This window comes from Maylandia zebra, linkage group LG22, assembly GCF_041146795.1.
Source record: "Maylandia zebra isolate NMK-2024a linkage group LG22, Mzebra_GT3a, whole genome shotgun sequence".
Lineage (NCBI taxonomy): Eukaryota > Metazoa > Chordata > Actinopteri > Cichliformes > Cichlidae > Maylandia > Maylandia zebra.
In genome coordinates, this window is record NC_135187.1 from 20,233,666 (window position 1) to 20,248,956 (window position 15,291).

At 40.2% G+C, this 15,291-nt stretch overlaps 1 protein-coding gene across 1 annotated transcript in view; it reads right to left on the bottom strand.

Moving 5' to 3' along the window:
* elp2 (elongator acetyltransferase complex subunit 2) overlaps positions 1–11,811 on the bottom strand; it is a 33,633-nt gene extending 21,822 nt beyond the window's left edge. The window contains exons 1-10 of the mRNA XM_004547984.2: positions 11,645–11,811; positions 11,439–11,517; positions 10,981–11,054; positions 10,623–10,767; positions 8,746–8,823; positions 8,308–8,372; positions 8,120–8,186; positions 4,763–4,909; positions 4,413–4,508; positions 3,349–3,449 (exon numbers count right to left, since the gene is read on the bottom strand). Coding sequence (XP_004548041.2) covers positions 3,349–3,449; positions 4,413–4,508; positions 4,763–4,909; positions 8,120–8,186; positions 8,308–8,372; positions 8,746–8,823; positions 10,623–10,767; positions 10,981–11,054; positions 11,439–11,517; positions 11,645–11,776 — 984 coding nt within the window. The 5' untranslated portion in view covers positions 11,777–11,811. The remainder of the gene's footprint in view (positions 1–3,348; positions 3,450–4,412; positions 4,509–4,762; positions 4,910–8,119; positions 8,187–8,307; positions 8,373–8,745; positions 8,824–10,622; positions 10,768–10,980; positions 11,055–11,438; positions 11,518–11,644) is intronic.
* Between the last annotated feature and the right edge of the window lie 3,480 nt (positions 11,812–15,291).

Sequence of the window (15,291 nt, forward strand, 5' to 3'; positions counted from 1 at the left end):
CGTGTAAAATATAATAAAAGATATAGTGAATGATTATTTCCATGATATATGCAAAAATGGACTTCTCTTAATTATCTTGGCAGACATTTAGCATAATCTACAGTGTGGGAATATTTGTGCTTGCCTCAGAAAAGATCTGACAGAATAAGAATGAATCAATGACGTGTACACTATTTGTAACAGAAAAGGGCCGCCTATTTATTACAGTGCTCTCAGTATAAAGTTTGCAGGGTGTTTAACTGAGTTCAGACTGTCACGTGTGGGTTATTACTTGAAATATTATTTGGCAATTCATTTTCAACTTGAAAGTGGTTCATTAGGAAGTACAGATAAAAATGTTTTCGTGTAAAAGAATATTTTTTTTTAGCTTTTTGTGTTTATGATTTGGTTTTGTCTTTGTTAATTCTTTTTAAAAACACTTTTTTAGTACTTTAACGCTTGTGTACACATAATGTTAACAGCAACAGAAACTAATGTCTTTAATTTTTAGAGAAAACTGATACATCTCAGAACCCAATGCAACTTCTTCAGGTTTTCAATTTTCAGTAACGCAGTAGTGTGCAAAAGTCTTGGGCCGCCTATCGTTTCTTAATTTTGCTCAAGAATGATGGGAAATGGCTGCAGTGATTTCATGAAACATACAAAACTACATGGAAAAACAGTACGTAAGGAACAAACGACCATTTTAACGAACTTTAAAATTAATATTTGGTTTGTTCTTCAGCGCAGCCTGATCGTGTTGCAATATGGATCATGCTGGTGAAATGCAGCTCCAAACCATGAAAAGCATGGCTGTAGATACTCACTATTGTACCTCCTTTCTAATGCCACACCTAAACCTTGACAGCCACCTTTCCACTGAGACCATTTCTGATGAGTCTTCAGTGAAGAGCAGACACAAAGACGATGCAGAAATTCCAAATGCCTCCATCAGGTCTTTGCTTTATTTCTTCCTTTGGTATTTTCCAACTAACGTAACGGCAGAATATGTGCTTTTGTGACAGACTGCTAGTAATAAAGGGTCTAAAGATGCAAGTTAAAAATGGTTGTTTGCTGCGTTGTTTGTCATGTGTGGTTCATTTCTCGAATTAGGTGCCCTTTTTGTGCCTGAATGATTCGTAGGTCAACATTAGGTAGCTTATCATAAACTTAAAACAAACACATTCCTATGAAAATGGTCATGTACAAACCTCGAAGAACTATTGCTCAAGACCTCTTTAAAAACTTACAAGAAAGTCTGGGTCCTTGGAAAAAATATAAAGAAATGGCATGTAGCTCAAGATTTTTGCAAAAAGAAAATAATAAAAATCACATGTTTTGCATTACTGACACGGTTGACTTGCTGATTTTTTTTTAACTACAGACTCACTTTGCATGAAATGAACTACTTGTAGCGTCATCTATAAAACAGAACTCTCTTTGGACTTTGTTGCTTTCTGTGATCTGCCATGCGACTAAGTGTACCCTGAGGAGGATACATACGCCAAGGTCTAAATAAAAGGTTATCTTCAGACACACACGCACACACAAACTGATAATCCCTCTAGGTGTTGTGGTGGCCCACTGTGGTCAGTTGAAGATGTTAATTACCAGTGTGCCTCGTTAGTGAGATGTGCTTTACGCAGCGGTGGGCCCCAACCATCCCACTGCTAGCCCTGCTCTCCATTAAATCTCACCAATTACTCTAATCAGCGTAAAGAAGTGGAGCGCTTCTTTGTAAAAAACAGCTAATTAAGGCACACATGTCTGGTCATTTAGCTCTGTGGGACCCCCCCCCAAAAAAATGCTAGTCTCAAAAAAGAAAACCTTTGTGAGGGTAGAGAAAACACTCAAATGCCTTTAATTCCCAAAAACATATCATTATATAAATTGAGTTTAATTCAATTCAAGGTGTCATTGTTGTACCTGTGTGTTTCTGGTGTAAGTGACAAAGCGTCTGCAGGCAGGGGAAACTGTCAGTTCAAAGGGTTTGAATCTCAAAAAGAAATGGAGGGGAGAGCAAAGAGAGGAAGAGACTCGTATGCTATGCACTCTTACATTCAGCAAAAAGCTTATTTCAGGTATGGGGGTTATTTCTTTATTCTTGGTATCAAGAGAAAAAAATCTGGCTATGGAGGGAGATTGGCTGCACTAAACTTGACGCCCATCGCTGCTTATTCTTTCCCCTCTGACTGCTTTGTCTAATCATACTGGGAAGAATTTGTGACATCAATGCTCGCTTCAGGTCGTAATCATCGTCCCTTTGTCGGATTCTAGACTTTTAGAATTTTCTCCTTTCTGTAGTCTTTGTTGCTCGTCGCTCTGAATGTGGACGATGAGATCAAAGGTGCAAAAATGCAACTGATCAAGTGTGGAATCTTATTCATTACTGCAGAATGTGATCACAGCCGAGGTGCCTGCCATGACGAGGTCAGCCACTTCTGTTCAACTGGATGAGTGCGATGTGTGTGTGAGAGCATTTTTGGTCCACCATTCTGGGATGCCTCTGCGTCCGAGCATATCTTTGGCAGTAGTTTGTATCAGACGCCTATGCAGTAAGTGTCAGGTATGAAGGAAGGTACTCTGAGGTAGCCCTGAACCACATGAGAATAGGCTTTGCACAAAAAAAGAAAAAGCTGTGGGGCAGATGGGCAGAGAACTGTTTTTTCTTTGCCATCCACACTTGAGTTAAATTTAGTCTCATTCTAGCACAACAGCAGCTGTTTGGGCACCAAAGACACGAGGTGGAGGGGGGAGGAAGAAAAGGAGGCCAGAGATGATGTCAGAAGGGGATAGAAAAAGAAAGGGAGGAGAACATTATGAAAGGTGGGTGTAAAGAGTCAAAAAGAAAGACTGATGATTAAAAAAAAAAAAAATAGGAAAGGTGCTGCAGTCAGAGGCTATGGCACATCTTCCACCAGCAGCCTCTCCATCTCTTGTTGGATGTGTTAGGGAATGGGCTGTTAAAAAAGGGGGGCTCAGTGTGAGTAAGTAATAGAAGGGAGGATGGGGGGAGGACAACACCGGCTTTGCTAAACTCACAGTGCTGGGCTCAGCGCCTCTTCATCACTGTCTATCACTTCTATTCCTGACACTTCAATGTCAGGGAGAGTGGAAACTGACGCAAGGGCACTGACAGCAGGAGAAGGGATACTGTGGACGGAGGGTGCAGGGTGGGGGGTGGGGGGATTCAGGCTCCAGATCATGTCACAAGCAACTGAAAGGAAAACTGGCCAAAATAGACTGAGGAGGTGGGTGTGCGAGTCTCCGTGGATGTGTGAACAAACCCTGTGCTGACTATCAAGAATGACTGAATTCACTTATTGTATATGTGTGTAGGCTCTGTGGACCTGCATGCACAACACTGACCTTCTCTATCCACACTCCAGAACCCTCCTCAGGAGCCCAGAGGATCATGGTTTTGTCCATAGAGGCGGAGAGCAAACAGAGACGCTGTTGCAGCTCGCCACCTGCAGGAGGAGATAAAGAGATCTATTTTCAGGAAAAGCATGGAGATCAAAAAATTGCTTAACAGTTGATCATTAGGCCAGTGCTTCTCCATCTTTATCACGTTTCAGCTGAAGTACATCCTACTCCCAACATCCTTTGTTCTCGGCCGCATGTGCAAATTATTTGAACAGTCAAATTTTCATAGCATGTTTTTTTTTTAACTACTTATTTTAATCATCTCAGCGACCTCTTTACTTTTAGTGCAGCACAAAAACTCAAGGAGTACTGATGAACATGTTTTGCTCTTTTCAAACTGACTGCTCTCTATTTACAACAAACACCAAGAACAAGACAAGATCACAAATGATGGTGCTGTGGTTAAAAGCTCTCTGCTCCCCAAACACACAGATAGCTGCAGGCATGACTGCTTTCCATGCAAAGACCACCAAACTGCAGGGAGAGTGCAACTGTCATTTCGTGAAGTGTTTTTCAGTTTGGACACATGTGTCTGCATCATAATTATTGTAACTTATGTTGACTTATAAATTAAAAATAAAAGATTGTTTGTATTGATGTATCTGAAGCAAAGATATATGTAAACCAGAGTTTAAAGCAAGAATTTATCGCATACATCGGTCATTCCTTTGAGGACTAATTAAGTCAATAACTTTTAACACTTCTATTTTTCTTTTTCCTTTTAAAATGTCACAGTCTCTCGCTGGCTTTTGTAAGCCAAGACTGAAAGACAAAAGGGGAAAAAAAACATGCCTCTTGTGTCCAAGCCAATTCATTTACTTCCACCAGCTGTGGAAATTGAGTAAGTGATTGAAATGTTTTTTTCTCTGAATCTATAATAAATGGTCTGATTGTGTTTTTGACTAACTAATAGATTGTAGCAATGACCTACTGGCAAATTTATGCAAGTGCATGCCCAAAAATGGGCGTCATAGCAGGCATTTCCTCCCAGGTTTTAATCAAGGTACCTTGATAGAGAGGAGGCTGCCAGTGAACCCCATACACCCAGTTCTCATGGCCTGCCAGCACCGTTTCAAGGGACACAGCATACACCGAGGACTTATCTGTAGAAAGAACACAAATGAAGCCTAAAAAAAACAGCTTAAAAACAACAACAAAAAAACCTCCACAGGAAATAGTGTCTGATTACGAGAACAACTGCATGAAATTTGAAAAATTCCACACACAAAAAAACAATTATGTATAAACATACATACAGGTCTGTAACCATCATGTGCCATTAAACCTTCAAAAACCTTCTCTCTTCATTTGGCTAATTAGCGCCCCTTTTATAATCAAGCCTGGGTGGCCCACTCACCTCTCTCCTTCACTTCAAAAATGTCCTCTTTCATTTTGATGATGCTGTGATTGTCCTCTGCATGGGTGTCTGTGCCAGACTTGGCACACAGCCTCCACACTCTGATGAGAGAGTCCTGCGAACAGCTGGCTAATAACAGCTCCCCACCTGAATGAGTGAGAGTTAAAAACCCAAAAACCTTCACTACAAAGTTATTTTGTGTCGGCTCTTAAAATATTCTATTGCAGAATCTATCCTCACTTTGCATCGTTTTATTTAATCAGATCATGTCCTTCAATGAAATGTGTGGTATTATGAAATATAGTTGTATTGTTTTGGTGCGAACAGAAGCAATGACAGTCCAAAAAACCATAGAGAGATCAGACACATTAGTATACTTGAACGTGTTGAAAACCTCATCACTTCTTTGTACTGTTCTGTGTGGAATAATTGTACATCTTCCGTGACTTTAAATAACAAGAACTGGGTGTACAAATTTAAAATTATTTGAGATTGGTGTCCACAGACCCGGCTTTTAAGCGTAGTCCACAGATTTTCAATAGGGTTGAGGTCAGGGCTTAGACAAGTCTCTTTCAGAAGCTTTTCTAAACAGCTGCAGATTCCACAATCACCAGTTTATAGAACTGTACAACTTATCTGGGCATGTCAAAACTTTGCCAAGGTCTGGAAGAAGACCCAAACTGTTACCCTCAAATAAGACGAAGTTGGTTAGAAGCAACCCATGAACCATCAAGGCTCAACCCCTTCATGAACTGGAAAGCATGGTGGTGGTAGCATCATGCTCTGGATGGAATGAATGAGATGGAATAACAAAGTTGGAAGAATACCTTCAAATTCTTCAACTTCACTGCAAAACAACAACTAGATGGTTAAAATGCGGATATTTGGCAGAAGAGTGGCAAATATCCAGTCAGAATTATGCCAGAAGCTTGTTGGTGGCTAAAACAAAATATATAAAGTTATGCAGAGTGTAGGCTAATTTCCCACAGACAGTCATTTGATTCATCATAAATTTAAAATCATTATTTATAGCACCTTTGAATAAAACTTCCACTGATTTCTAACAGAAGTCAGCGTGCTTCAGCACTCAGTTTCAAGCAGAGCTCATCGTGCTTAAAGTGGTCAAAGGCGAGCCACGTGGGACAATTAAATACTGAGCCTTAGTTTTCAGCCTTGTAATGAGCATTAAAGCCTCAGCTAGATGTTTAATTTCACTTTGATCACTTATCTGTTAGTTAGGAGAAGATTGCTGCTGAGTGTGATGTAGCCAGTCAGAACACAGGTATGCGGGTCAAATACGCGCCGACAAGTGGCAAACAAAGCACATGCCACTATTCCTGAGTGTGCCCGTCTCTCACACTGGTGTTTTAGTTTTAGTGCAGTAACCACCGTTCCATTTTTATCTCTGCCAAGATAAACAGATATAACAAAAAAAAAAAATCCTGTGTTGCTACCACCAAAGGCCTCCAGAATGCTGGGATAAGAAGGATGAAGCCATTATAGTTTGTCAATCATAGCATAATGACACTAATGATAACGACAGCCATGATTTGTTTTGCTACTCGCCTCAAACTGTGCCGAAACGACGCGCAGTGGTGACTACTTCTTATGCAACAGTGTTTTTAAAACGAGAACTGGGCATCAAAGTCATTTTTAACTTTGACTTTTAATTTATGATACTTTCACTATCTTAATCTTGCAGTTTCTGCACAGTCTGCGAAAAGGCCAACACGGCCATGTTTTCTGACCATTTAATTATGAGGAAAAATAGCAAACATATTAAAAGCCTTTCAAGTGAGACTTCTTTCTACAAAGCTTTTAGTGCATGACAGATGTCAAGCTGATTTTAAAGTAACGTATAATTAAACCTAGTGAAAAAAAAACAGATTAAAAGAGAGAAATACAAAACTAGAAATCATGTTCTGAACCCCAATATTGTACAGCTATGATAAACTGCTCCTCTACTGCTCCAATTTGCCATCTGTCGAATCATAAAAGAACAGACTGATTTATTTAACTACCCTCGCAGCAGAGAGAGGGTTTTTGTCATTCCTGTGAGAATACTTCATATAAACAAACTTCATTCTCTCTCTTTTTTGGCTCGTAGCTTGGCAGCACCGAGTAGGTCATAGACTGTGAGTAGGAAGGAGACACTGGTGAAGAGGGTTGGTTAAGGAGATGAAATAGCTTTTACACAGTCAGAACAGTGCAGTAATGAAGTGCCCTTGAAGAGGGTTACACAATTAGTAGAGCCTGGATTGGATCCATGCATTACCGGGTGCTATCAAAATAGTCTGAATGCAGTGGATGGTGAGGCTGGACTTTGGCATGGAAAGATGGAAACCACATGCATGCTTTAGACATTTTCTGGGTCTGTGAGGAGAAAATTGCCTTTCCACTTCTTTGTTTTTCAATTTGCAAAGGTCAAAGACCACATGTCAGCCTTTCTTGTCAAATTGGTTAAAGGCCAGGACAGGAAATCTACTCCCACCTCTCAGCATTTACTCAGCAACATGTTATCTAACTCTTTCAACGCCCAGAAACTGCATTATCCCGCTTTCTTAAGATCGACTAAAGATAAGTGAGAAATCAAGCGCATGCTTTTCAAGCTCTGGAAGATAAAACACTACCATAACAGAAAAAAGAAAATAAGATAAAAAGGGTAAATAAAGGGATAAAGGGACTCCAGACCACAAAGTTATCAAGTCCTTTTTTCTTTAATATGTTCGGTGCCCGTAACAGGTCCCTTTTTAGTAAGCTTAGTACATTTATTACCCACAGAACTCTTTGACCAGTAACAAACATTATTTTATTCAATTTTTAATAACTAAAAATGATAAAATAATGATTGTTACTGAATGTTGATTCAGCATGATTGTGTCTTTGTGCAAAACCTTTTAGTCAGCCGTCAGATCTTTACATTTTGCTTCTAAGGAGAAAGACTTCCAGTTTTTCAAAGCCGTCTTTAGCAATAGTTTTCCAGGTTTTCAAAGTTATTCCTTGGCAAACATCCAAAGAAGAGCTTTAAATGTCCTTCAAGAAGGTTTTTGAAATATTCCTAAAACTACATAAAGAAATTACAAGAGAGCTCGAAAGAGTTCAGCCTATGTTGAAGAATAAAGGTGGCCATACCAACGGCTGACTTTGTTTGCCTTACATACTGTGTTTACATATATAACTGCAAACGTTTCAATCAATTGTTGCATCTATTATAACTATTATAATAAAATGAAGTGAGAGATCGCTCAAGACTTACTGTACTTTGATTTTTAATTAAATGTGTCACACGTACACTCTACTACGATACTAACCTTCTTATACAGCTGATACAAAGAGTCTACACACATTACCACTCACCTGTAGATGCCCACTCCACTCCACGAACCCAGTCTTCATGTCCTTGCAGGGACATGGCTCTCTGCAGCTATTGTAGAGGGATTAAAAAGGGTCAGACACTGCCCTCTAACTGTGGAAATTCAAAGGAAAGCGTACACACAAAGAACATAAAAGAGCATTTCCTGAAAGAAATATCAACCCGAGCTTACCTGCCCATCGGCCTGCACATAGAGATGCACCCGAGAGTCATCACCCCCACAGGCCAATATGGGAACTGTGAGAAGAAGTTTTCACACAGTCACAAAAGCACGCGCATACACACACACACACACACACACACACTCTCGCTCTCACAGCAGGCTTCATGCATTTACATCCCCATCTAGGTTTTATAAACAGAAGCGGAATGGAAAGGAAGCAGCACAGCATGAATCAGACAGAAAAGCGTGTAAAATTGCGAGGCAAAATGACGCGAGACACTTCAAACGGAGACAGAGTTTTGAATGTTTGAATATGATGTTCAGTTACAGGCTCTAAAGCAGTCGTGTAAATTGAGATGGATGACAAGAGAGGAAAAAAGAATGTATGTGTGAGTGTGTGTGTCTCATAACTTAAGAGATGTCTATGGATGAACGGCTTAGGCTTACCTCTGCTGCCTGGCAACAGTACCAGAGAGACATCCATCATGAAACCGCTGCCAAAGGACAAGTTATGGAGGCACTCAGCTGAGGAAAGGAAACATACATGAAATTAAACTTTAAACACGATGTAATAACAGGAAATAATTTAAGATAATACAGATGACATTATACATGTGGACACAGAGTTTTCCCCCCGCCGATGAAGAGAGTACATTTCGAGCCACTGCTCTTCAAACAGCACCGATCTGAAATAGACTGTATTCTTAACTGGGAATATAACCCAAGGTGATGCCTAGTGCACAAAAACGCACGCTTGAGCTCGACAACTGTCAGGCTTCATTAATGTTTTTCTGCACTGAGACCTGGACGAGAACTCTCAGCAAAGAGGAGACGTTACGGGGGACAGCTAGAAACAAGGGAAGGATCATGGATGACAGACAGGAACACGAAAGATGCTCACAGTTTTTACCAGGGATAATTCTACAGCTTTGTATGATACGGGGTATAAAAAATTCCATCTAAAATTTGGCCTTTTTATTTCTTTTTTAAATCACCAGCAAGTTGTTTTACCTACGTTTAGAAACATACACGTTACCCTTTAGAAGAACAATCAGATAATGAAGCCTTTAGATGTTCAAGGGGAATTTATGACTCTAGTTAGGAAAGTCTGAGGCTCATTCAGTTTGCAAGGTGATCGGTACCTGTAACCAATTATTGTGCACATGGTGACTTAGTTTTAAGATTTATATCAGAGAGAAGAGTGAGTTAGTTTGGAAGCTTTGAAGGTAAAGCTTTACAAATAAATACATCTAATTCTTCTTAAATGTAAGTAAGTCCACTGAACCATGAAGACAGTCTACTGTAAGTGCTGTGGCATACATGACAAGCCTAAATAGTTTTGCAGCACAGCGCTAATCAAGTTACAAACATTGCCATGCTCTCTGAAAGCCATTACTAGACAGGTAATCAGAAACAGTATGATAAACTCAAATAATTAACATTTTATATGTCAGTTAATAGTTGGTATATAGAGGGGAAAGGATGCTGAAGCATTCTAGCTTGTGGCTGTAGACCCCCTACGTTTCCAGGTCATGTAATTTAGTTAATATCTTGTGAAATCTTAAAGGACACAAAAATGTTGTTCTTTTAAAGCTCTTCACAAATGATTGCTTTTTCTTTGTGGTAAACGCTTTGCAGTGCTACCACTTTAGGGATCTCTGTTGAAACACATCAAACAATATGTGAAGAGAACTATAGATCTTTAGAGTAGCCATGCCTCATAAGAAGAAGACATAACTTCTGACTAATCACACTCTTAACCAGCTCCATATTGTTTCAGACTGAACTGCAGTAGCTTTGAATGATTCATCGTTCAAAATTATCCTCATTTAGCTTATCTTTGGTCTTGACGCAGCCCCTCAGTTCATCCACTGTATGAAATAAGATCTTCTAGCTTCTCTCCTTTTAATTCAATTACTCTTGATTTTGTGTCGGGCTTCTGTGATTATGCTGCCTTCCAGTTACAAAGGAAGTTAGCTGTTGGGAACTCGGGAGTTACTCCTGAGTTAATGAATTCCAGGAAAAGCGTATTTAGCTTATTTGGCTTATTTAGTGAGCCACAAATACACAACAGTGGCAGGACAGAATATTATTATGTGTTTACTACTGTTTATGGTCATTGCAGCCATCTCGGACTATTAACTCTGGGTTCTTGGGGCTGCTTCAACATCCTAAGCAGGAAATCCAAGCTGAGGGGCTGTTCCTCTCTATGGGAACATCATTCAAGTTTAATATAAGTAGAATTGTAGTGTAACTATCAATTTCAGGAATCACAGCAACTGTAATTGATGAATAAATCAGTCACTCTTTTTTTTGTCTCTTACCTTGTTTGGCATCACAGCAGAGCCAGAGTTTAACTGTGGAGTCTGATGCTGAGGAGGCCACCAGTATCTTTGAGTCCTCCACGTAGATGGCATCAGCAGCACATACTGGACCAGTGTGGCCCTTACACTCAACAGACTGGATAAACTGGAAACATCACATTTTATTTATTTTTTTAATCCACCTGTGCTACCCTATATGCTGCCAAATCATGATGGAGATCACTTCAGAAAGTATGGCCATTATTATGGAGAGGAATCAAACATTTCTCCAAGGAGCATGCACTTGCTTTACTAGCTGTTTAAAGAGGTGGCAAGGTGTAAGAAACAGTATGAGCAATATGTGCTGCGGCTGCTTCACCTTTCCATCCTGTTGAGCTTCCCAGAGGATGAGCCGATTGTCTGATCCTCCTGAGACTAGATGACCCTCTGGAGCTGTGACAATAACAGTAACACGGTTTTGATGGTTTGGCGCACATAACACAGTAACAACTACTGTAAACATAAATCTTGTAGCATATGGCAACGTTTTTGGAATATAGTTTCTCAATGTGCCAGGAGTCTCTGAAGAGCTCGCTGTAGGCTTCCTGCAGAATAAGGTGACTAACCTGCACAGTGTCCTGACAGGAATATAGCTCAACACGAGTGCAACCTCTGCGAGGCTCTTAAAGAACAGCTGCCTTTGTGGCAGCACGAGCAGCATTGGATCAACAACGGAAACAAACAAACAAACACACACACACACACACACACACACACACACACACACACACACACAAGCAGTTTGACAGCCATCAGCTCCATTCTCTCCACACTCACCGCTGTCCTCTCTGTGAACCCACTGGACCGCATTAACTCTGCTGGTGTGTCCGTTTAGAAGAGCTACAACTCTCCTCTCCTAAAGAAAGAACAAGTTTACTGGAGTAATAAAAACAAATATCGGCCCATTTAAAACTTCAGCATGCTCGTCGCTGGCTGTGACAGCTAACAGCGGGTTCTCAGTAGAAAGTGACGGCCTGTCCTACCTCTGGGTCGTATAGAGCCACCGAGTTACATGTCCCATAAGCGATAGTTCCTCCGCGACCCCAAGAAACAACATTTGGCGTCCTGTTTGCACAACAAGCTACATGGCATGTTTCAATTACGGCCGCCGCCATCTTGAAAGCTGAAGTTGTGGAGTTACTGTAAATGTGGCCGGGGCTAAACGGTACCGTTGTGACAACGGTTCCACATTTTGAGCACAGTGAATGTTATTTTTTTTAAAACAATTTACACACGTCTATAACGTGACTTATTTTAATAATATTAATATTTTAATTACAATATGGGTGCTTACTGTGGACTAGTGACAGATATCTCGGGGAGGATTAGTTGTAGTTGCGCTACCGATTGGAGTCCAGTAGATGGCGTAATGCTATCACAAATCCATAGACACGCTACAGACGCGCAACAATTTGAAGGCAAAACCTGAACTTTTGACTCCTGAAGTGAGAATATCGAGCGACACTGTTGACTAGAGTAGTAGGAGCGAAAAGTGAAGAATTAATGCCAAGATGTACTGAAGCTGCCTCAAAACATCACTAAGACAGGAAGGGAAGGGTTTTCCCCTTTATTAAGTCACAAAGGACATTTTATAACTCATTGTAACACCTTATGCATAATATGCTCTAATTTGTATTGTATTGATATTATAACATTAATAAAATAGTATACATAATAAGCTATTTGTGTGATCTTCGATCTCTAGCATGGCTGAATTAAAGTAAAATAGGATAACAGTGAGGTGATTATTTGTTATTCTGTGGAGATTTCGTTTCATCTCCCCTACAGGGAATTTTGAAGGCCAGACAAAAACAAAACTGTTGGAGATTTAGAGCCTTATTTGGAGATATTTTAGCAGGATGGATGATTGGAGATTTTCTCTTGTCTTGTGCCTGAAGGACAGTCACACTGCATCAGACAATGTACAAATATATACAACTGTGGATTTGTATAAAATATGTGTATGTACTATAGAGACGCTAGCTCTTATAGGGCAAGTGAGTGCCATTTCAATTAAAATCTCAATTAAAACTCTCTCTCAACAATCAACACGCCATAGCATAAGCACAGAGCTGTGTCAGACTGCATCATCTACTTGTCACTCTATATTGAGGGTGAGTGATCGCAGCTGAGCTAGCTGCTAGCCAGACAACCTTACTTGTAATGAAAAAAAAAAGAAAAAGAAAAAAGCCCCCTGGGTCTTTTGGGCTTGCACAGCTGACACTTTTGTAACAAGGAGTTTTCGGGGCACCTATTTGACAGGATCAGAGGGGAAAATGATGGTGACTGTGAGGCCTTAAGTCATATCATAAATGACAGTGTAGCAAAGACAAACAGGAACAGGCCCAAATAATAAGGAAAGAGAGAAAGGATGAAGAAAGGGAGAGTGTTGGGCCTGTGTTGGCTCACCTCTGACCAAGCTGACTTACGGTATACGGGTGTGACAAAGACAAAACAGACACCCTGTCACCAACACTTCAGCAGAAAATAGATTATGCCCGACTTGCTATTGTTGTCCCTCCTCATTCACAGTGAAGCAGGATTTAGACAGACTTGGCAGGGTGAGACAACCTCTCTATGGGGCGCACGCCATGTGGAGGATACCCTATGGCTCTCATCTTTGGAGTGTCAGCTCATGAGTGGCAGAAAAGCCATTTTCAGATGCAGCCAAAGAGCTTCATCTGTGACGAAGTATCTGTATTATCTCTCATCCGCTTGTGTCTCTGTGGTTGCTTACATAATGCATGATTAATTTGATCAAATGTAACAGGTCATTGGAGGAGAGGGGAGATTTACTTAGGAAAGATCCCATTCATCTCTCATAAAGTGGAAAACGGGGTGTATATGGTTATGTGAACACATCTTTACACAGTACAAACTCTTGTAATTCAATTTACAAAGAAAGTACTTTAATTTATCCAGCTGATGCACTCTGCATCAGTTCTGATGGCCTCATCATGTGGTTATGATTGGAAGATAAAAACGTTGTTTCCTGCTATTCTGTGTATGTCAGCAAGGTCAGTTTGATAAGAAATCCACAGTAATGGATTTATGATTATTTAACAGAGTCTGGAGTCTGTATCATGACAAAGGTTGTGGATATAAATGCAGGTTTCTTTACTTTTTCTGTGTTTTCATTAAATATAGAACTTTTCATGTTACATTAATGATAAACTTAATACTATTCTTTCTGTTGTTACTTCAGAAAGTCTGAATTGTGACAGAAATGTATAAACACACTTCTAAATAATGTCTACAAAATTGTGAAAATCTCACAAGGATGAATGAATGCACAAAATGTCTTTAAATGTTCCACTCATTCATTTTATTGTACCATTTGTTACCTACAGGTGCAACCAAGGATCTCTGAAGATAGTTTTGTTAGAATATAGCAAATTATGGAATCACTGGATTAAATTTTATATTCTACAAGAGTACTTATGGGCTGATGGATGATGAAGAGACCTAATATATTTTTTAAATATCTAATAAAATAGTGTTCTGGTTTTTCAAACCCAGAAAAAGGCATACTTTGCCTCTGTGGTTGCAAGAGTCTACAAAAGCACACCTAATGAGTCTATAGTCATGCTTTTACAATTCCAAACTCCCACGTGATAACAGCATTTTGCAACAGCTTACTGTGAATACTTTCTCCGAGCTCTTTCTTCAAGGTGAAAGGAGTGGGATTATCTTGGTGCGCACTTGCGTGCGAGAATGCAAATTAAACTAATAACCATTTATGTGTGTCATCTCCACACGGCCCCATGTGTTTGTTATTTCAAACAGCAGAAAGCATCTCTGACAAGCGAGGCAGCCTTCAGAAAAAGGGGGGGGGGGAAAGGAAAAAAGATGGTCTGGATGAAAACAGAATGATAATGAGGCTATGTGAGGTGTCCGCGATTATGTAACAGCAGAAATAGAGACGTGGAAAAGCCGAGATTGCAGGGCCGGGGTGTCTGCATGCCACTTTGCTGCTGCCTGGTTTTGTTTATGTACAATTAAATTTGTCTTGTCCCCGAGGGCGCCTCCTTGGCAGAAGGATAGCATGACCCGCTTCTTATTAGCACTTGTACTTAACTCTCCTTTTTATTTTGAACATATTAAAATGTCTTTCCAGCCAGTGTCTGTTATTCTCTGCATATTGTTTTCACTCAGGCAGTGCAATATCCTCTGACCACCACAGCTTTTATTAACATAAACACCTGGGATTAAACTCATCTAACATTACAAACAACTGAAACCTTTAAGCCGTAACATAACCATAGGTAAGTTAAATAAAGTCAATGCAAATCCAGCTGAACAGCCAAACAGGACGCCTGACCTCAGCCTGAACTCCTCTCTTTCACAGAGGTCTCCGCGGTCACTGTATCGTGCTAAGGGGATGAGTTCAGCTGCAGGTCTCTGTCAAGGCCACGGCAGCTTTACGTGCAAGACCTAAGTTCATCTGATCGGCGCGCTGTAGGTTACATGAATTTCTAAGCTGTGCATAAAAACTGCATTAAGCTGCTAAGAAAAACAATGAAAAATAATGTTGTACGAATGTGTGAGGAAGATTGTGATCACAAACGTGCGCGTTAAAAGCATGCTTTCGTGCAGGCATGGGTTGTTTCCTCCAGCTGAAAATGTTCTA